This window comes from Notechis scutatus, chromosome 3 (genome assembly GCF_049901735.1).
Source record: "Notechis scutatus isolate UNSWTSFEM ecotype Mainland chromosome 3, rNotScu1.2, whole genome shotgun sequence".
In the NCBI taxonomy this organism is placed as follows: domain Eukaryota; kingdom Metazoa; phylum Chordata; class Lepidosauria; order Squamata; family Elapidae; genus Notechis; species Notechis scutatus.
Window position 1 is genome coordinate 166,222,801 of NC_142011.1, and position 20,921 is coordinate 166,243,721.

At 36.6% G+C, this 20,921-nt stretch overlaps 1 protein-coding gene and 2 long non-coding RNA genes across 3 annotated transcripts in view; 1 reads left to right on the forward strand and 2 right to left on the reverse strand.

Annotated features, from left to right (window-relative positions):
• LOC148131459 (uncharacterized) overlaps positions 1–3,064 on the reverse strand; it is a 42,791-nt gene extending 39,727 nt beyond the window's left edge. Inside the window, exon 1 of the long non-coding RNA XR_015748887.1 lies at positions 2,843–3,064. This is a non-coding gene — a long non-coding RNA (uncharacterized LOC148131459). The remainder of the gene's footprint in view (positions 1–2,842) is intronic.
• Positions 1–17,298, forward strand: part of LOC113413826 (desmoglein-1-alpha-like) — a 34,794-nt gene extending 17,496 nt beyond the window's left edge. The window contains exons 7-17 of the mRNA XM_026670375.2: positions 1,008–1,142; positions 2,953–3,138; positions 4,017–4,288; positions 5,023–5,165; positions 5,878–6,099; positions 8,253–8,852; positions 10,104–10,255; positions 11,348–11,411; positions 12,770–13,002; positions 13,391–17,109; positions 17,142–17,298. Coding sequence (XP_026526160.2) covers positions 1,008–1,142; positions 2,953–3,138; positions 4,017–4,288; positions 5,023–5,165; positions 5,878–6,099; positions 8,253–8,852; positions 10,104–10,255; positions 11,348–11,411; positions 12,770–13,002; positions 13,391–14,329 — 2,946 coding nt within the window. The 3' untranslated portion in view covers positions 14,330–17,109; positions 17,142–17,298. The remainder of the gene's footprint in view (positions 1–1,007; positions 1,143–2,952; positions 3,139–4,016; positions 4,289–5,022; positions 5,166–5,877; positions 6,100–8,252; positions 8,853–10,103; positions 10,256–11,347; positions 11,412–12,769; positions 13,003–13,390; positions 17,110–17,141) is intronic.
• A 32-nt stretch (positions 17,299–17,330) lies between these two features.
• LOC113413828 (uncharacterized) lies at positions 17,331–20,397 on the reverse strand. Its single transcript, XR_003371100.2, has 3 exons — positions 19,704–20,397; positions 19,532–19,562; positions 17,331–17,353 (listed from the first exon to the last, which is right to left on the reverse strand). It is a non-coding gene; the product is annotated as an uncharacterized LOC113413828 (long non-coding RNA).
• Between the last annotated feature and the right edge of the window lie 524 nt (positions 20,398–20,921).

Genomic DNA, 20,921 nt, shown 5'->3' on the forward strand with positions numbered 1-20,921 from the left:
GGGTGGCACTGTATTGTGTTGATCCAGCTAGTTTTAGTTAGTGTTGAAAGAGGTCTGGCCCTTGGACTCCTCTCTGTGGATTCCCATGTGACTTGGTACTCTTTCCGTTCCAGTTTAAAATGTACACACTGAACAAAGTCACCCATAGCTATCTGGTGAGGTGTCATCAATAGGAATGTTCAGCTCCAGCAAATTAAGTAATACTGTTGATTTCCTGTGCTGGTATCTGGAGACAGTGGGCATTTGGATAGGAAACTGATGTAAAATACAGCAGTGTGGATAATTGTGTGTGCTCCTCGATCAGTATTTGTTACACTTTTGCTCCACTAGCTGTATTGATTGCCGATTTGTTTCTGGATTCATTTCAAAATTTTAAATTTTAAACTCTATATCTACAGGAGGTGGCCCTTTTCAGCCACAGCATCCATCCTTTAGAAAAACATTCCCTTGGTATTAAAACCAGCCCCAGTCCTGCTGGCCCCTCAGAAGGCCTTTAAGACAGATTTTATCATTATGCCTGGGGAATTTGATGTAGGCATGGGGCGTTTATTATTCTACTAGTAATTGTATGCATTGCACTCTCCCAGATATTATGGTTTATGGTTTTAATTTGTTTTAATATTTTTATTTTATTTTTTTTACTTAATTCTGTGAGCCATCCAGCATCATGTATGTGAGATGGCCAACCATATAAATTGAGTAAACAAGCAAAGTAGGCGAGGCTCTGATTATTTCTAACATTGTAATCCAGTGCTTGCTAATTTAGTAGTAAATCTTATTAGTACACTGCATTTAATCCAAACAAGTATTTCAATTAAAGTCCAAAGAAAAAGATAAATGTGTATAGTATAAAGGCAATATACATATTACAAAATATAAAATAAAATCCATATTTTATAAAATTAAAAAGCTCTGGATCAGAGCAATGTTCTTTATTAGTTATGTGATTTTACAGCATTTGTCACATTATTCCCTCTTCTGTTTCTTCTCTTCCGTATTTTCTTTAGGAACAAAGTCAATATACTCTGGTTGTCAAAGCCTCCGACAGAAATGGAGGGCCAGATGGAATATCATCAGAATGTTTGTGTCAGGTTAAAGTTCAGGATGTGAATGATAATTTTCCTACTCTTTCTCAGAGTTCGGTAAGCTTACTAATAGCTGATATGATCCATTATTATTGTTTTTTCAGTCTGGAAATTCTTGATTTTACAATTGTTCTTCCATACTCACTCACTGCAGTGGATGATTAGTGGAAATCAATAGATCAATTTCCAGAAAAGTAGTAGTTTTAGATTCATTAGATCCAAAAGCCAGCTCCCCCATATCCTTCTTATGAAATATTCTGTTTTCAGTCTTTCCTCCAGCTATCACTGGGGGGAAAGCTGGTGATATCACTTTTCTGTCTATTACTTCCTAATCACTTCAGGACCATCATGTCATCCTAGCTCCTTTCGTAAGCAATAGAAAGAGATGTTATGATTGAATTATAAGTAATCATCAAGATAGAAATTATTTCTACATTCTCTAACAACTTCTGTGGATCAGAAATAAGGGGTGGATGTCCAGGATGAAATGGATACATATTTGGTCCACATAGTTATACTTTTCTTTCCAAAGGAGAGAGAATAATTTAAGAGCTTGATTCAAATTTTCCTAAAGCCAAAAAATTTATCAATGCAATATGTGCTGTTTCAGAATCAAGCCAGGTAAGCCAATTTCTTAGTCCAAAGTCCAACAACTTCTTAGTCCAAAGAACCTTTTCATGCATTAAAGATGATAGGGTTTTTTTAAAAAAAACATAAGTCAGGAATAATGAAAATAATTTTTAAAAGAATCATAAATTATATAAAATAGATCTGACCTCTAAAACAGATGGGATTGACTACATCCATTGGTGAATCAACACTCAGGGAAAATCTATGTTCATTGCTGTGTAACCATGTGTAAAATGATCTTCAGATGAAAAAATACATAGGACAAGTAACACAGTCATGTGTATACCTAGGCCAGAAGTGCTATTTCCATATGACCATGTAATGAATGAACTTTTTCACTAAAATAAATTACCCAAATAACAGAAAACAATTGAAGGCTTGATTCCTCTTCCTGACATTGCAGTTGCTTATTCATAATGACATATTACTCTTAAAAGCTGAAGAGCATACAAAAACACAGTTTATTTCTCCAAATATTGAAGTGGTATAGTCCATAGAGAGTTTTAGCAATTCATTTATTTCTTGTATGAACCAGTTAGGAATTACAATGTAGCTTGGGAAGTCGTGTTGTCATCTTGAGTGCTAATACACTGCTACCCAATAAAAGCAGAGAGAAAAATGAAGAGAGGAAATTACTGTGCTCTACCAGATAGTCTCATAGTATGATGGAAATAGAAAAGTGAGCAAGTAGAAGCATTATAGCAAACTAAGGATGATTTTTGCGTTCAATGCATTTATTCACTCTATTCTCTGGAATACATATGTCACGAATGAGGTCATGCTGCTAACTCTGTTTTGAGTCTACAGTATATATTTCTACAGTGAGTAACCTTTCATGTATGAAGTTGTATTCTCTTGGGGACTCATTCTATCCAATGCAGGTAGCATTATAAGTAAACTTTGCAGTGGCAAGGTGACGCTCTGTAGCCTGACCCAGCATTAAGCTCATATGTTTAAGTGTATGATCAAGCTGTCCTCAAGATTAAAAAAACATTTTAAAAGTCTTAACTTCTCCAGACTAAAAACACTTTCCCCATGTTTATCCACAATGTTTTTGTCTTACCCAATAAGTAAGCATGAAGTACAACTATTTTTAATATCATAATTTATAATATGTGGATACTTACTATTTGTAGCATTTGAAACCACAGTGACAGTATTATGCCAAATTTCTTTCAAAGTGATAGGAATCTAGTACGTGTCTTTGCTGCCAGCTATGATTTTCTTTCTCTTCTAGTTTTCAGTATCAATTCTAGAAAATTCACTGAGTCAGGAGCTGCTGAGGATACAGGTATTTGATGCAGATCAAGAATTTACAGATAACTGGTTTGCAGAATTTTTCTTTATCTCTGGAAATGAAAACCACAATTTTGAGATCACAGTAGATAGAACGACTAATGAAGGTATCTTGAGTGTTGTAAAGGTATGGATTTCAAATTTTTCTTTTTTATTATTTTCAAAACCTACATTTTGATTCTGAGTATGTGATAATCAAACATCTCCCCTGGCATTTTGTTTATAATAGTAGCGCCCAGAAGAATATCTGGATAAAGATTATTTTGTTTTTAAAAGGAAAATTATTAGTTTAACTTCTGCAGTCTTTTCCAAACTATGTCATTGTATGCCTTTGGCTATGAATCAAAACCAGCTAAATTGTTTGTTAAATCTTTATGTGATAGAAGTAGTAACTTACCAAAGGCAGGGTGAGACAGGATAGAGGAGGCCTGCCTTGGATGCAGTCAATTTGGAGGGCGGGGGACTATTGAAGATGAGGAGAAGGGTAGCAACAGGTATGGAATTGGGTCACTGCAGGCAGCACAACAATCAGCTGTTTGGGAGTTGGCAGCTAAGCACCACAATATAAGAGGGAGATGTTAAAATGATTGAGATCTCTGCTGTAATCAGTATCTGACTTTATTTACATATTAAATTCTGTAATTATACACACTCATCATTTAAGCTGATTATTACTAATTTAACTTGTCCATCTGAGAATAATAGAAGCTTCATATTCCTAATGGAGTTCATTTTTTATGGTATTTGATTTCATTAGCATCAATCTTTTTAACATTCAGCAGAACCTCCAATCTAACTTTATTTGTAGTTAGAAGTTTTTGAATGGCTGGCTTTTCAGAAATGATTTCTTCCTATTCTTGGATGATCTGTCACTCTACAAAATGTTCTATATGTCTGGATATACTATTAAGAGACAAGTGAATTTCTTGATGCATTCACATATATATACACACAAGCACAAATAATTCAAATGTAAAATTCATGCATGCCATTTCTTTATTTTAGGAAATAGATTATGAACAATTTTCAACCATAAACATTAATATTGGTGTGCGAAACGTTGCCCCTTTCCACTCTTCTGTGGCTTCTCTTTATCGATCTGTTGGAACCCCAGTTGTGGTACAGATAACTAATGTAATTGAAGGACCAGCATTTAGTCCATCTACACTGACCATCACTGCATCTGAGAGCTTAACAATTGAAACTATACGCACTTACACTGTTGCGACATTCCAAGCCATTGATCAGGATACTGGAAAAGTTGCCACAAATATTCGGTAAGATAGCCTTTGGCATGAAATTTATGTATTCAGCTAGATAAAATTGGAAGGGATAACCAACTGCTTACCAATTACCAATTCTCTACTTCAATTTTGTCTTCCCTCAATAAATTAAGATTTTATAGGGTTTTGGTTTAACTATATTGTATATATTTAGAACTTTTATTTCTCAAATCCCCAAAATGGGATATTCAACATAAATCAACCTCAAGAAATTATTAGGACTGCAACTGTCAGAATTCTTTTTTTTCATGTAATGAGTCAATCAAATTTCACAGTCTGCATTAGCAATTTGACTCAAGATTTAAGCTAACTTGTGCCTAACTAGTGTGGTGCTCAATGTCTCATGGCAAAATTCAGCCAGTAAATCCAGAATTGATATTCAGCCTTTATAAGGGTTGCAGACAACTTGAGACCTTCTGACACAAAAAATACATTAAAATATTCTGCATTTTTGAAAATTGCTTACAATAGTGCAGTGTGAAATGCTTCAGTGTGATTATTAGCTGGTACTTTGACCGGGGGAGGGGGGATACATTTTATTCCTGTGCTATTATTTTTTTAAAAATTGACTAGCACCCTCAGAAATTATTACGACTGCAACTGTCAGAATTTTTTTTTCATGTAGTGAGTCAATCAAATTTAACAGTCTGCATTAGCAAAAGTTTAGTGTCTGCCATTATTTTAACATTTATAATTCATTCTAAGCATTTCCATTGTTGAAAACATAGGTATGAGATAGGCCGTGATCCTGCTGCCTGGTTTCAAATCAATCCTCAAACTGCTGTCATCACTTTTAAGAAAATTATTGATCGAGAATCAATTTATGTAGTCAATGGGGTATACACAGCAGAAGTCCTTGCTATTACCAGAGGTAAGAACATGAATTTTGTTTTAATATTCATTATTGCTCATTAGAAATATGAAATTATTGTTCTAAATAGTTATAACCCTAGCTGTTTTGACTAAATGGGAAAGTGCCCTATGTAATTTTTAAATAAAGAAAGTAAATACTTTCCTAAACATCTGCAACAAAGATTTTGCTGACTGTTTTAAATCACTATAGCAATGTTTATCAACCTTGGCAACTTTAGGATGTGTGGATTTCAACTCCCAGAATTCCCTAGCCAGCCATGAAAATGCATTGCTAACAATTTGCTGTTCAGCTGCCCAGCAATGCAAAATTTTTACAGTGCTGAGAACCACTACTTCTGCCCAGACTTTTTAATTTTATCTTTGCTAATCTTTGCTATATACAATATTTAGAGATCTGACAAACTCTGGATACTGCTCTTATATACTTTCAGTGTTATCCTTAATTGTTATAATTGAGAATTTTTTTCAATTAGCCTTCATTTTGGAAGATGCATTTAAAATTATACATGCTATTGAGCTATTAAAAACTGCCCCTTTTTTCCTATTTCCTTATCTGCTCAAATTAACTTTTCCAGATTATCCTTGGGATCCTATTTATGCATTGAGTTTATTGTACTTTGCAACATTATGCACAACTTGTGTACTTGTGCAATGTTATGTGATGACGTTTATTTGATCCGATTTTCCTTCTTGGGTACTATTTATTGCAGACAGCCCTTACACAACAGCCACTGGCACTATTATGCTTACTATTCAAGATGTCAATGATAACTGTCCCATTGTGACTGAGGAGATCAGGAGAGTGTGTATGAACAATCCAACTGTGGTGATCACAGCTAAAGATCCAGATGATTCTCCATATGGGCCACCCTTTACATTTAGCATTATCGCTCAGCCTCAAGGCAGCTGGTGGGATATCAAAGTAGTAAATGGTGAGTGAAATTACATGTTCAGAGTTTTTCCATCTTAATAATTATGCTCTTCTTCCTCACTCAACCCTCCCTTTATATCTGTTCTTGCTGGGGACTGCCTAACATTCTTCTCACATGTGGAATACTGTATGTGCAACCCATGGTTGCACACAAGAATCTATTGGTGGTGGCTTGGGCTTTTTAAAGAAGTCTTAAGGTCAAATGTTCATTTCAGACAACTGTACTACACTCTCCCCCCCCCAACCTTTCTTCTTTCTGAATTTTTTGTCAAATGATATTTTTTCCACTCATTATAGGCAATAAGCTAATGAATAGGATCATACAAGGAAACCAAAGTAATGAAATAGCTCTGGGGATATTTTAACTGGTATATTTTATTGCTCTGAATTATTGAACTATCTGAATTTCAAGGTTAATCCATCAGTGGTATACGAATCCCAGCACTACTGGGAAGGGACATCAATTTCTCTTAGTCTTGGTTATTTTTAGAGAAGGAGGAAACATGGCCAGCGGTAGGACGACAAACAAAATATTTTTTTTATCAAATAGCAATAGCATTTAAACTTATATACTGCTTTATAGTGCTAAAACAGTGTAGGAAATGAAAGTAATGCAATCCATTACTACTTTTATTATAGGGCTATGATAACCGAATTTTACAAGTCAGAATGTGCTTCCCCTTGCCCTCCCTTTATTTTCACGAAAGATGGTCTTGTTTAAGATGCTTTCTTAGATTACAGTTCTGACCTGGACTTCTTTTATCTGACCATTGTCTTCTTAGCCTCCTGAAGATTATTCCTTCTGGCCCATTGCAAATAAAAAACTGAGGCCTTGCTTTGGCAAAGGCTACATGCAATGGTTTCACATAATGTAATTCATAAATCTAAATGCCTCTTTCTAACTCAAAATAATTAAACAATTCATGAAATGCTAGGAAGTCTCCATTTCGCCCACTATCTCTCTCACAGTTATCTTTGAACAATTCAATGAGTGCAGTACTGAGTATTTACTTTTCTTCCCCATCCAAAATCACTTCTTCAAATTGAAAAGTATTTCTAATATAGCAACATAGCTGCAGGAGATGTGTGCGCCTGTGTATGTGCATGTATGCCTGTGCAGCTGTGTGCTGAATTGTATTTTCTGAAGACTTCTCAGCCCAAGCTGTAGGGTTCCAAAATGTGTATTTTTAGGAAATTATTTCAGAATTTTAGGAAAATTCACTTTTTTCACTTTCATCCCAGCAGCTCTGAGAGATCCTTCAAACTTAGTAGGATATGAGTAGAGGGCTGTGTGACAATACGTTGGGTTCAATTCAGAAAATATAGCTTAATCTCAGTAAAATGGAAAGCATGAGAAAGAAATTCAAGTCAACTGTGCCTTGATTTTATTATATATAAGTTTAAGTAGAGTGGGGCTTTGATGGAGTTTTAAGTTTCTGTTACAATACTTTAACCACATTAAGGTGCATTCCAAGACTTCTGGAAATTCCTGCTTCCTGACTTTACCCACCTTGCAAGGCTGACAAGGGGAGAAGGGGAAGAAAAAAACCATATGAAGTTGAAGGCTATCACTGTGATCAGTCCATATACAAACTGATACACAGAGAGTCCTCGATATATGGCTCTTGGTTTAATAATGGTTCAAAGTTACAACAGCCTTGGGAAAAGTGCTTTATGATCCCTACTCACATTTATAATTCTTGCATCATCTTTGCAGTCACATGATTGAAATTCAGGCACTTAACAACCAGCTTGTATTTGCAACCAGTTGCAGTTTCCTGCAGTTACGCAATTATGATTTGTGACCTTTTGTGCTAATTTCCAGCAAAAAAATCCCATTGGAGAAGTTGGATTCACTTAATGATCATGTAAATTGTTATAAAACTAAGTATGACTCAAGTTACCACCATAATGATTTACAACAGAAATTCTGGTCTCAGTTTTGGTTGTATATCAAGTATTACCTGTATACATACACACACAAACACATGCACGTACACATCCATATATATTATGCTTATCCTGCTCAAGACTTTTTGTTCATTGAATTTTCATAGTCAAAGTCACAATAATTATTTAGCAGAATGAACTTTAATTATAGAGATTTCAAAGCAGAGTTCTTAATATAGTCCTTTCCCTTATTTCTCCCTCCAGGTACTTCTGCAGCTCTGTTCACTAACAACATAGAGTTCATAATTTATGAGGTCCAAGTCAAAGTGACCGACAACAGTGGCAAAAGCTGTCAAAGGCCACTGGTAATTCCTCTGCAAGCCTGTGAATGTAGTGAAAATGGAATGTGTACCCGACTAGCTAGCAAGAGAGTCAAAGTTATAATTATTGGTGGTGGTGGAGCTGGTGGAGGAGCAGGTGGTGGAGGAGCAGGTGGTGGAGGTGCAGGTGGTGGAGGAGCAGGTGGTGGAGGTATGGCTGGTGGAGGAGCGGGTGGTGGAGGAGCAGGTGGAGCGGGTGGTGGCGGAGCTGGTGGTGGAGGAGCTGGTGGTGGAGGAGCGGGTGGTGGAGGAACAGATGGCTGGGGAACAGGTGGTTGGGGAACAGGTGGAGGTGATACTGATGGTGGTGGAGGTGGTGGTGGTGGAGATGACGGTAGTACAGGTGGGGCCGGTGGTGGACATTCACATAGTGGCACTAGTGGACATGCGATTGGAGTAGGAGGAGCAAGGGAAAATGGTGGAGATACGTCTCTTAGCGCTGCTGCCATTGGCCTGATGATTCTTGGAGGATTAATATTTGTATGTAAGTATTCTATAAGGATAGAATTATTATTTTTTAAAAAAATGTCTTTTCTATATAATATGATTTTGACTTCTATAAAACTTTTTGCTGCAATATATAATGTTTCTATAAAAATACATCATTTGATTCCCATTAATTGGGAAGGAATGATCGAAAACAATTCTGTTTGCATTCTCAAACTTTGCCTTAGAGGTTGCCTGGTACAGTATACTGACAACACTAAAATGTTTCTGTGAATCTGGTCTCAATTTGTCCATGCAAGAAGGAAAAAAAACACATTTAAAAAGTGTTCTGCTCATGATGTGCGTCTTGAGATGCATCATCTGCTGAATGGAAATGCACATGCTGATAATATTAATTTTCAAAAATCTTCAGTATTATCCTGAAAAATGTTTGCTCATTTAAGAATGTGATTGTGATTTTCAAAGAAAAAAAAATCCCAAGAATGTCTCTTAAACTACAAAAAAACCCACATTAAATAATGAAAATTATCAGTAAAAAGGACTTTAAAAGCTCTAGATAACAGATATAAAATGATTAATACATGGTACTGAAGGAATTAAAATTTAAGAGGTATTTGTCTAGCACCAAAAATCAATAATGTAGATGCCAGGTGTGCATGTACAGAAAAAGATTTCCAAAATGGTGGGGGGTGCTGAGATAACTGTGCCAAAACACCCACTCAACACACTTCAACCTGTAAAGCAGGGGTGTCAAACTCAATTTTATTGAGGGCCACATCAAGGTTGTGTTTAACCTTGGGGGTCCAGGGGCACTGTGGCAGGGGTGGGCATGGCCAGCTCGATGTCACTCATGTTGGGGACACCTGTGGGGGCCCAAGCCTATGCCAGCGAAAACAGGCTGCCAAGCTCTGTTTTCGGCTGGGGCAACTTCCTGCAACCCTCTGGCAGCAAAAGTGGAGCTCGGGGGAGGCTGCACACAGACCTCCCGAGTTCTCTTTTCATTGGCAGAGGCACTGTGAGTGGTCCTTTGCTGTTTTCAGGGTGGCTCCGTCGGCCAGATCTAAGTATCCCACAGGCCAGATCTGGCCCCCGAGCCTTGAGTTTGACACCCCTGCTGTAATGGTACCTGGAGCAAGAGCTTCCAGAAATGATTATATGGCTTTGGTAGACATTGTAGACTAGAAATAGACTTGCCCCGTGTTATTGTGTGCCTCTATTTATATGCAGGTCAAATATTTAGTCAACTGATGAAAAATGCATAACTTTTTGTTTCATTTTGGTTTATCAGTGGTACCCATTCTGATGTCACAGAGTGATTGTTTTGGTTATTTGGGATCCAGATCTGCTGGTGGAGTTGGAGCTGGATTTGAGCCTGTGCCTGAATGCACAGAAGGAGCTATCCATTCCTGGGGAATTGAAGGAGCACAGCCTGAAGACCGGGTTAGTTCTTCACTGAAATACACACAGACATGTGCATACTCCTATGTCTACTACATATTATTTCAGCATCAACCAACTGGTTCCCTCAAGATGCATTAAGCCAAGTTCCCACCAGATCCCCAATCACCAAGACTAAGGGCTAGTAGTCTTCTACAGAAAAACTTTACCCCTTCTTAGACTAGGGAACCTCTTTGCCACTATCCATCACTATTCATGACCTAAGAGACCAATCTGTACCTTGTTAGGAAAAAACAGTGCAGGCTGCCTTTGCTTCCCATTGCTTAATCACTGACATACTCGCAGAAAGGACAGAGGAATAGGTAGAATCTAGGCAAAAAAGCCTAGAAGAGATTATTAGTGATGGACCTCAGCAGGTACCCTACTATTCCAGCCAAAAGTAAAGTTGCCCTCAAGTTCAACTGCGCTAGGAAGACAAGAGCAGGAAATCAACCCCACAAGAAGGCTGATACTACTTTTATTGAGATTAGTATAAATAACATAATCTTGCAAGTCTGATTCTGCTTCCTTCTTATAGTCCAGTAAATTAGGGAAGCATCTGACTAAGCCTCTTCTGAATGTTATCTCATTCTGGACCTGAAAAATATTTAGCCCCTTTTGCCTTAGGTAACAGATTCTTCATAACTCTGTCAATGTCATCTTTCTTACTTTTTACATCCTGAGCATGATCCTGTGAACACAACCATGCAGGGGAGAGGGGGGGATGTTGGCAACTCTACAGCAGTAGTTTGCTGCCACCCAATTCCAGGATGTTTTACTCCAATGGCCTCTCATCCCAGTACTAATCAGGTCCAAATGCTGATTGCTTCCAAACCAAGCCAATATCATTTATGTGCTGATACCAAACCAGATGGATCCATTGGCAGTACTGTCACAAGGAACTACAGTACTATAGGTTCTATAACCAAACTTAAGGCATACTTGCACACAGATCTAAGGTCTTGTTTCTACCAATTGCACTATTGCTTTCCATTATATTAAAAGTTCCTCTAATCACAGAAATATGTCTATATTAAATTTATGTTACTTATTAAAAAGTATATCTAATAACTTATCATGGGTTTTTTTTTCCAGGATGTGTCAAATATCTGTGCACCAGTAACTGGTGCAAGTAAAGGAGAGTTTGCAGACTCTTCAGGTAAACAAACTAACATTTTAACTGGCAAATTATGATAGTTGATGGGAATAGAAAGAGCAGGAAAGTGGAGGAGTGAAATTGTTGTTGTTGTTGTTGTTGTTATTATTATTATTATTATTATTATTATTATTATTATTATTATTATTATTATTATTATTATTATTATTATTATTATTATTATTATTCCACACGTACTTCTTATCATTTGTGGAAATAGAATTTCTGTGGGCCCATGAAAATAGTTACAAAAATTGTTATACAAAGAGAATCTGCATAGGAGCATAGGAATGACTGTAATATTCACAGCATATCAATAGAAATTGGGCAATTGCTTTGCATCGATTAATTGATCAGCAAATTGATCAATACTGTTATTTGAATCTATTATGTGTCATCAATATTATAATTATCATAGCCACTGTTTTATGATAGTTCTCTTCTATTTTCTGTGATTGATTTAAATTGGTATCGAGAGGTAGAAAGAAAACTTGCTTTCAGGTCCCTTGCATGTTGGGTGCCACAGAGCTTGACACTTCCACTTCTGTTCACATGAAAATGCTGGATGAGATCATCTTCCAGTTTGATGTCACATGTCATCAATATGTACTGCATGCAGATGATGCCCAGTTGCATGTCTTGACCCCGGTTCGTTGAGTTAGTGAGCCATTGTTTGGAATGTTTGGAGGCTTTAGGCCTGGATGGGGAAGAACAGCCTCCGGCTCAATCCTACCGAGTTTCTATATTTGTGCCATCATTGCTGACTCTCCACTTCTGATGCTCCATGTAGTTGTAATTACCCATTTGAGATATGTGCAATTTAGCAGTCCTCTTGAACTCTCAATTCTCAAACAGCAGGTGGAAGCTGTGGTTAACAAGACTTTGGGGTTGTTATTGAAGAACATCCAGAAGCTACAGCCACTCTAGAATGTGACAGCACAGGCAATGAAGGAGTATTATATTTGCAAGTTGCACTGGTTGCTACTAGGCTTCAGAGTACAATCCAAGCTGGTGGTATACGAACCCTAACCTTTACAGTCTTTCAAGGCATGAAGCTAGGCTACCTAAGAGACTACCTATGTCTATCATCTTTTCCCATATGATTGAGCCCAGCAGGATGGGCGTACTGCAAGTCCCCTCAATTAAACACTACAACCTTGTAAAATCCAGGAATTGTGCCTAATCTGTTTCATTTCCTGCTCTTTAGAATGATCCTCCCTCTCCAAGTGAGTTGTTAGTTACCACCCATATATTGTTCAATAAATTACTGAAGAACTACTTAGTTTCCAAGCCCTTGAAGACAGGTGATTGTATTGCCCTTTTGTTTTGTTTTGAATAAAATAAATTATCATCATTATCAGATATCTACACAGCTAAATATGGTGATGGAGGAATGGTGAGTTCAGGAATTGAAGAAACAACAGGACTTGGAGTAACAAAAGGCTACGGAACTACACTGGGTTATGGGACAACCGGAGGCTATGGGACAACCGCAGGCTATGGGACAATGGGACGGAAAGATACATACGGAGGAATAAAAGAATACCGAGAAAGTGGTGTGAATATGGCTTTCTTAGACAGCTACTTCTCTGAGGTAAAGCATTTTATACTGTACCTAGCAAACTATAGAGAATGGCAGTAAGTTATTATTAGAAATATTTGCTTAGGTTATGTTCAGATTTATGAACACAAGCCTAAACTATATTATGCCAAGTAATGGTAGTGATGCAAAGTGCTCATAACTTGTAGTATTTGAAATTCCTTGGTGCAAAATTTGGACTGCCTTTCCACAATAGAAAGTAAAATGCAAATTATCCATGTTATGAAATGTACAGCACTTTGAATTCAGTTTGAAACAACCGATATAACTGAAATCCAGCTTAATCACCCTGCTTTTAGATAACTTTTTTAGAGAACATTTTATAGTCTTTCTCCTGTTAGTGATAAACAATGCTAATTCTGTCTTGTTTATTTATTTTTAGAAAGCATTTGCCTATGCTGATGAAGATGAAGGCAGACCTGCAAATGACTGTCTCTTAATATATGATCATGAGGGCATAGGCACTCCTGTTGGTTCCATTGGCTGTTGCAGTTTTATTGGGGATGATCTGGACGAGTCCTATTTGGATACACTGGGTCCTAAATTTAAGACCTTGGCAGAGATCTGCTTGGGAAGAGAGATTGAGTCCTTCCCAGATTTCAATATGCCTCTGCCCAATCCTGATATTGAGATAAATCTTCCACCACCTGGAACCACGATTGTTGTTAACACATCTTCATCTATGCCTCAACCTTCTGCTGTTGGTGGTACCACGGTCGTTACAGAAAATACTTACACCACCACTTCCAATGTACAACCTCCAAGGCCAATGCCTGATCCTATGCTCCATGGTAACGTAGTTGTAACAGAAACATATACTTCAGGCTCAACAATGAAACCCCCTACACTTAATGTTGATCCTCTGACTGGATCAAATGTTGTGGTCAGGGAAAGAGTGCTGGCTCCTGCCCCAGTCACTGATTTGCATGGCATGATAGAGATTCCCGACCTACCAGGTGGGTCAAATGTTGTGGTCACAGAAAGAGTAATTGCTCCTAATACAAGGTTACCATCTTCTTTGAGCATTCCTAATCTGACAGAAGGGTCAAATGTAGTTGTGACCGAAAGAGTGATTCGACCTGCTGCTAGTGTACATGGCAACATGACCCTCCCTTCTGACATATCAAGTGCCCGTAATGTGGTTGTAACCGAAAGAGTTCTGTCTGGAACAGGAGCAAGTGGTGTCTCTGGGAGTCTAAGTAGTGGCGCTAATTCATTGTTGGCTTCTGATAATCTTCTTAGTCAGGCAATTGGAACAGCTTCTCCTGGTTCAACTCGAAGAAGGGTAACAAAATACAGCACTATACAGTATTCTAATTAGTAAAGATCACTTGTGACATCTTTCCCTTCCCCCTTTTTATGTTTTAGATTTGCTGCTAAATAATGTTTTTATTATTTATAGGTAGCAAATTAAAAATCAGAGAAATGATTCTTGTCTGAAACAGAATCTCCAAACATTTAGTTATAAACCAAAATATAGGGGCACTGCCAACATAAGAAAATTCTGATATATTGCCTTTGGAAACATGATAGTGTACATAATGGAGCAATCACTAACAGAGCCTTTTGTATATGTTTGCTGATGAGCAATATTTGGACCAACATACCACTTCCTCTTTGTACTTATTAACACCATGGTAAGGAAATGCAGCTGTGCACAAAGTGATTTATAGGAACTATTAAAATTCTGGAATTCCTTACTGTATTTTAAAACAGTTGCATAGAGACTGTTCCAAATAATGATCCGATAAATTCAGCATAGTTTAGTTTCATCTTAAAGCAGTTAGTCAACATAAGCTAAAAGACAAAAAGGTGTCAACAGAAAAAATAACGGCATATATTAAATCTGTATCTCTGAACAAGACTATGTGAATTACAATCAGTACAGCAGTCCTTAAGAATGACAATATTCTGCTGTAACAATAGAAATGTACAGGATATTAACAGATTTAGGCAGCATATCATGTATTGTGAAAGTATTTGTGAGTGGACAAATACTCATTTGTGCTTCATTTAAATTTCCATTTCAATCATATAGCCAAAAAAAAAAAAAAAAACCAACAGCAGTAACAACCACTTTTCTCTGATTATATAGAGATAAAAGTGCTATATGTGATTTAAATAGAAAATTGAATACCAAAATATTCTTCTCCCAAGAAAATAAAGACACAAGGTCCCTCTACATGTTTAAATCCCAAATGTTCAGCTATTGAAATAAAGTATAGGCTTCAAAATCCAAAAAGCTATTTTAGGCTTAGAATTGACAGGAAAGTGGTAGAAATTTAGATCTATTCATTTCTCAACAGCAAATCACAATTCAATATTGCTGGTTATTCTCTCTATTGATATAGGATTGTGAAATTTTTTTTAAAAAAATTGTTGTTTCCATTCTCAAATAAAAGACTTCAGATGACTTCCCATCAGTTTTTAACAATTTAATTGTAACAAAACCCTGCTGTTTCAGAGCAACAGCTCATAACCATGTTTGGTATGAAAAAGAAACACAGTTCTTTAGAACCTGACCTTCACAATTTAGTTATGTACCATATGTAAACTAAAACTAGCTCCAATATAGAGAATACACTCCAATGTACATATAGTTGTTAAACGCAGGGAATTTTGGCCACCAGATTATAGTAAGCTATCCCCTTTATCTTTTATGTACACCAGGGGTGTCAAACTGGCAGCCTGCAGGCCAAATGTGTCACACACAGGCCAAGCCTACCCCAGCTCCGTGAAGGGAAAAAAACGTCATGAGACATCAACATGACACCACAAGTTTGACACACATGATGTACAGTTTTTTTTAGTTTTGGTATAGAATTCTATAGAAAAGTAAGGATATGGGTTTTTATCTCTGCTCCTGGTATTTTCTTTCTTGTCTTTAATTTTCTTCCCAATTTAACATGCATGTTGACCATCCCAAAGATACTAAATAAGATGTAAATACAAGAGCAATTTCTAATACAACTAGCAACTTGATCTAGTATTCACAGTTGATTTTTCTTTTGCAGAAAGCTTCCCCTTCAGCTCTTTTTTCTACAGACAAAAATATGGCAATGTATTTTTGTCTTTATATCTTTTTTAAAATCTGCCCAAAGCAACTTGAAACCTTGCAAAATATTCGCATTGTGCATATGTATACTGTAATTTTTCCCAAATAATCCTGGAAATCATACTTTCAAATATAAGACATCTTTCACTTACTTCCCCTAATTACTAACCTAATTATGTCTTGTAATCATTTAATGAGACATTAACCATTATGTAATTATTTAATGCCACACCTATTTTGTTATATGCAGAAATCACCCCAGTTGCTACTGTATTTTTGCATAGTTCAAGTATGAGGAGTTTTATACCTGTAGAAAATGAACGCCCATTTTAATTAAAATCTCTATTTTATTCTTGAGCTCAGGCAGCATGCATGACACTTCCAGGTGTGTAGAAAAGGGACAGAGCTGGTATTGCCATGCTGTAACGCTGTTTGTGTTGTTTGATTCCTTGTTCTCCCTAGGAACATTGCTGCTTGAGTTTGATTTGGTTATTGTAATACAGGGTAAAAACAAGGCTATTAAGTAGTCATTTGAATTCCTCTGTTAAAGGGAACACTATTTAACTGTACCCATGACAATATGTTGAACAATCTGAAGAACTGCTGCAACCCTGGGGACTAAGAAAGGGAAAACTGTATTATTTGACTTTGTAAGCTAAAACCCATGGCAAATGTTTCTCCACAGCAGGAATCATAACATCTATTGATAAATAGTGTTCTACGAATATATTTCACATTCACATTTTATAAAAGGCTTGTCAACACATGCATTAATGAAGTTGTACTTCTTACAACATATCCAGTGAGCTAAAATATGACATCATAATATTACAAGGCTGTATTTGAAATCATTTTTTAATTATTTGTATTCTTTATTTCTGAATTTATGTCATAGGATACAAGCAACTCCAATTAAAGCGTTTTTTAATGGACATCCTTCTAGGAAATAATTGTTTTTAACTGCACTGACTCTCTTTATAAATTTAGTACTGGGGAAAAAATGTAGGCTTTTTTGTTTTCCAACCAGAAACAAGTCTGTCATTCAAGTCAAGATATCTAAATCCTTTCTAAGTATAAGCTCCCATTGCTGGTTTTGGGTATGCTTGCTTTTCAGAAAGAATGTTTCCTCTAGGAATGAAATGTCACAGCTGAGAGATTATAATAGATTGGCAAACGATCTGAAATTTGAAGATGTAATATAATATTAATAAAATGTCTGGGCAAATTTCTCTTTATTCTTTTAATGTTTATTTATTACTGAACATGATGTAGAACTCTTTAGGCTGAAATCTGAAGGACATAAGGGACAACACGGTATTCACTCTTCATACCAACCATTTGACAGTCCGGACTAGTAAATGGCATTTTTTAAAAACATACTGTTGAATCATACCAACCTTCTTGTTTTTCTATTAACAATTAAGCAAAAGATCTTAATTCCTTTGCTTTTTTTCAAAGTAGTGTTGCATAACTATTTCTTAAATGAAACTAACAATACAATCCGTTGGAAAATCTCCTAAACTAGATAACAATTGCAAGCATGTTCTCTCTGAAGGAACATAGGTCATCTAGAAGGAAGCATCTGCCATCAATCTTTAGCAGCAATGAATAAGGAAGACTGGTAAGAATTTCAGTGTGAAATATCAAGCTTTTATCTTATATGCCTGCTTAGAAAAAGCTAAGTGATTCAATCCTAAATGTCAGGTAATATAATAGTCTTTTTTCTTTAAATATAACTCTCAATCTTTGCTTCAATGATACCGTACCATAGCAGCTGGGTAGGGTGTTGCTATTTATGTGACTCAACTGAGCTAACCTGACAACTTTTCAGAATTGTTTTTATACTGTAAAAGCCAGGTTAAACCCTACATAAATATTCTGTGTATCCAGCATTGGTCCAATCACTCCGCAAAATAAAAGCAGATATCTCAGATGTTTAAAGAGATGCTATAGCATTTAATTGCCAATCTGTTCAGCTTCCTCAGATAGAATGGGATGGGTGTCCTTTTGCTTCCTCTAGCACAGCAGTCTTATTTATGTATTCTGCACGTGAAGAAAGTTGGGATCCCATCCCACTTTCTTTCACTACTTGACTGCGACAGTTGCAAATATGTATGGTCTACACAATCCAATATATATTGTCCCTAAAATGGAAGCCAAAATTTTCCAGAGTATTTTAAAATGCTATGTATACTATCTGGAGCATATTAGAGGAAGGGCAGGATATAAACATGACAATAATTTAATGGATTTGGAAAATATGCATTGTGACATTCATTTCTATGAAACTAAAGAGATGATCTTCAACACAGAAAACCAGGATCTTCTGGGGTAAGAGTAGCTGAGCTTTATTGTACTTCATTGTACATATTTTTAGTAGGTGTCCTCTGGGCATAAGAAGGTATTACCAAAAATGTGTTTTTTGCAGTTGTTGTTTTTCCCTAATCCAGGGAAGCTTCCTCAGAAATGAAGATTTATTTGCAGCATTTATAGATTGAGTGGAATTTGAATAGAGCTTCTGGGGAAAAAATTAAGTGACTAATGGATGAAAATGATGCCAACTCTGTTATACAACACCTAAAAACGTTGCTCTTCCTAAGATCTAATCCAAAACACAAATCAGTTGTGTTAATTACTAATTTTCATCCCAAAAAACCACCCCCCAAAAGAAAGTGTATTTCAGATATCCAATACCTGCTCAGGAATCATATTCACCATATATATGTAGAAAGGGAACACACATTCATTTCTAGACATGTTCATGTTAAATTAAATGATGGCAAGTTGCAAACTCAAGTTTATGGAAGTCCACCCACCTAGACTGAATCTTAAACTTCTATAGCAATTAATACACAAATACAAGAGATCAGCTATGTAAGATCCATCAGCAATAGAGCAAAAACACTTTGCAGATCAGCAGCTCTTATAAAAGACCTCAACTACCTTCACAGCATATCCAGTAAGAACAGGTCCATCTCCACCTCAGCAATTCATAAAAAAAAATAAACCACGAAACAAAACAGGATTTCTGAAGCCACCAGGTGTCACACCCCTGAAAAACTCTAGAAAGAATCTTGGGTAAGCCAAAGACTACAATCTCTGCCAACATCACACAGAACTTCAACTGTCTGGGTTGCAACCAATGCTACATAGAACAGGGCACTATTTATATCAAAGAATCACTGAATACATACCTGCAACAACGATCTAAAATCACAAGGACTAAAGTCACTCGCCTCCACAGAATGAACCACACATTTGACTGGGAAAATAAAGAAAGTGTTGACCAGAGAAGCATCAGAAGAGCCAGAGAATTTCTGGAATACTGGCATGCAAATAAAGGAATTCTCCAGAAATCAATGGAAATGATTCAATCTACCATCCAGTCAAGCATCCAATTCAAACCATACCCAAAAAATAACATGAACATTAGTCAAAATAAGAGCCATATCACCAAGCAACTGATACCTCCCAGGAAGTCTCCAAACACTGGCCAATCCTACAAAAAGAAAAGAAAAGAAGTTACTTCAAGATAGAACTTTTCAACTTCAATATTGATCTCTTTAACATGGGAGAACACCAACTAAAAAGTATGGATAAAGAAGGCACCTACCCTTTTTCTTTACTAAGAACTACTTACTTTTGGGATCTGCATAGGGCTCACACAGAAGTGTAGGCATTTTTCTTGAGTAAATTTCAGCTGTAATTTCCCGTAAGGAGAAGTAATGAGTTCACGGATTACACACAGAGGAATTAGGAAATAATATGATGAAATAAATTTGTATATTTAGTGATTTCAGCTGACCTAGGATTCTGATGGAATAGTATTTGCTAATCCTTATAAACCTATCCTTTCAAAATGGAATGACAGCCTTTCCCTGGGGCGTTCCAAATTTGCTGAACTCTCTTCCAACTTCAAATGGGACCTGAGGTCCAATCCAACTGGAGTAGTTTGGCTGGTAATTCATCCTAACAATAGTAATAGCACTTAGACTTATATTCCATTCCACAGCACTTTACAGCACTCTCTGGGTGGTTTAAAATGTCAGCATATTGCCCCAAACAATCTGGGTCCTTCTTTTATCACCTCAGAAGGGTAAAAGGCTGAGTCAACCTTGAGCCCCATCAGGATCCAACTCCAGGCTGTGGACAGAATTTACCTGCAATACTACATTCTTACCACTGTGCCAACAGAGCTCCTCATCATAAGTTATCATGCACATGTAGCATTCACAAATTATATATATCCAAAACATTTAGGGTGCTTTTCAAACTTTGTTTTGTTATTGATTAGATATTTTTGTTATGTACTATTTAAAAGGCAACATTATTCTATTTTTACCTTTGAAATTGCCTTTCAATGTTTGCTCCAGTGGCTCCAAATGGGTTAAAAACTTTAGACCAGGGGTGTCCAACCTTGGCAACTTTAAGCAAAGCTGGCTGGGGAATTCTGGGAGTTGAAGTCCTCCAGGCTTAAAGTTGCCAAGGTTGGACACCCCTGCTTTAGACCTTCCCTCTTTAGTAGCATTATTTATGTGGCCTTCAATGGCAAATATCTGTGGTCTCACTGCCTCCAAAGATGCTGTTTCTCCATGCTTTATTGTTCTATCACCAGTCAATCACTGTATCACTACTTTCATTGTTTTGCAGAGAAAATAAAGACATGTACATGTGGTTTCAGGACTCAAAGCAACCTTGAAAACAATGCAAGCAGAATTAAATGCAGTTAAGTGCAGTTAAAAGATAAAACAACCAACACTTAATCAGCTAGGAAGTCAGAACTTTCAAAATATACTAAGTTAGAACTTTATCCCAAAGTAATCCCTGATTTCAAACTGAGCAGAATCAAATACTAAAT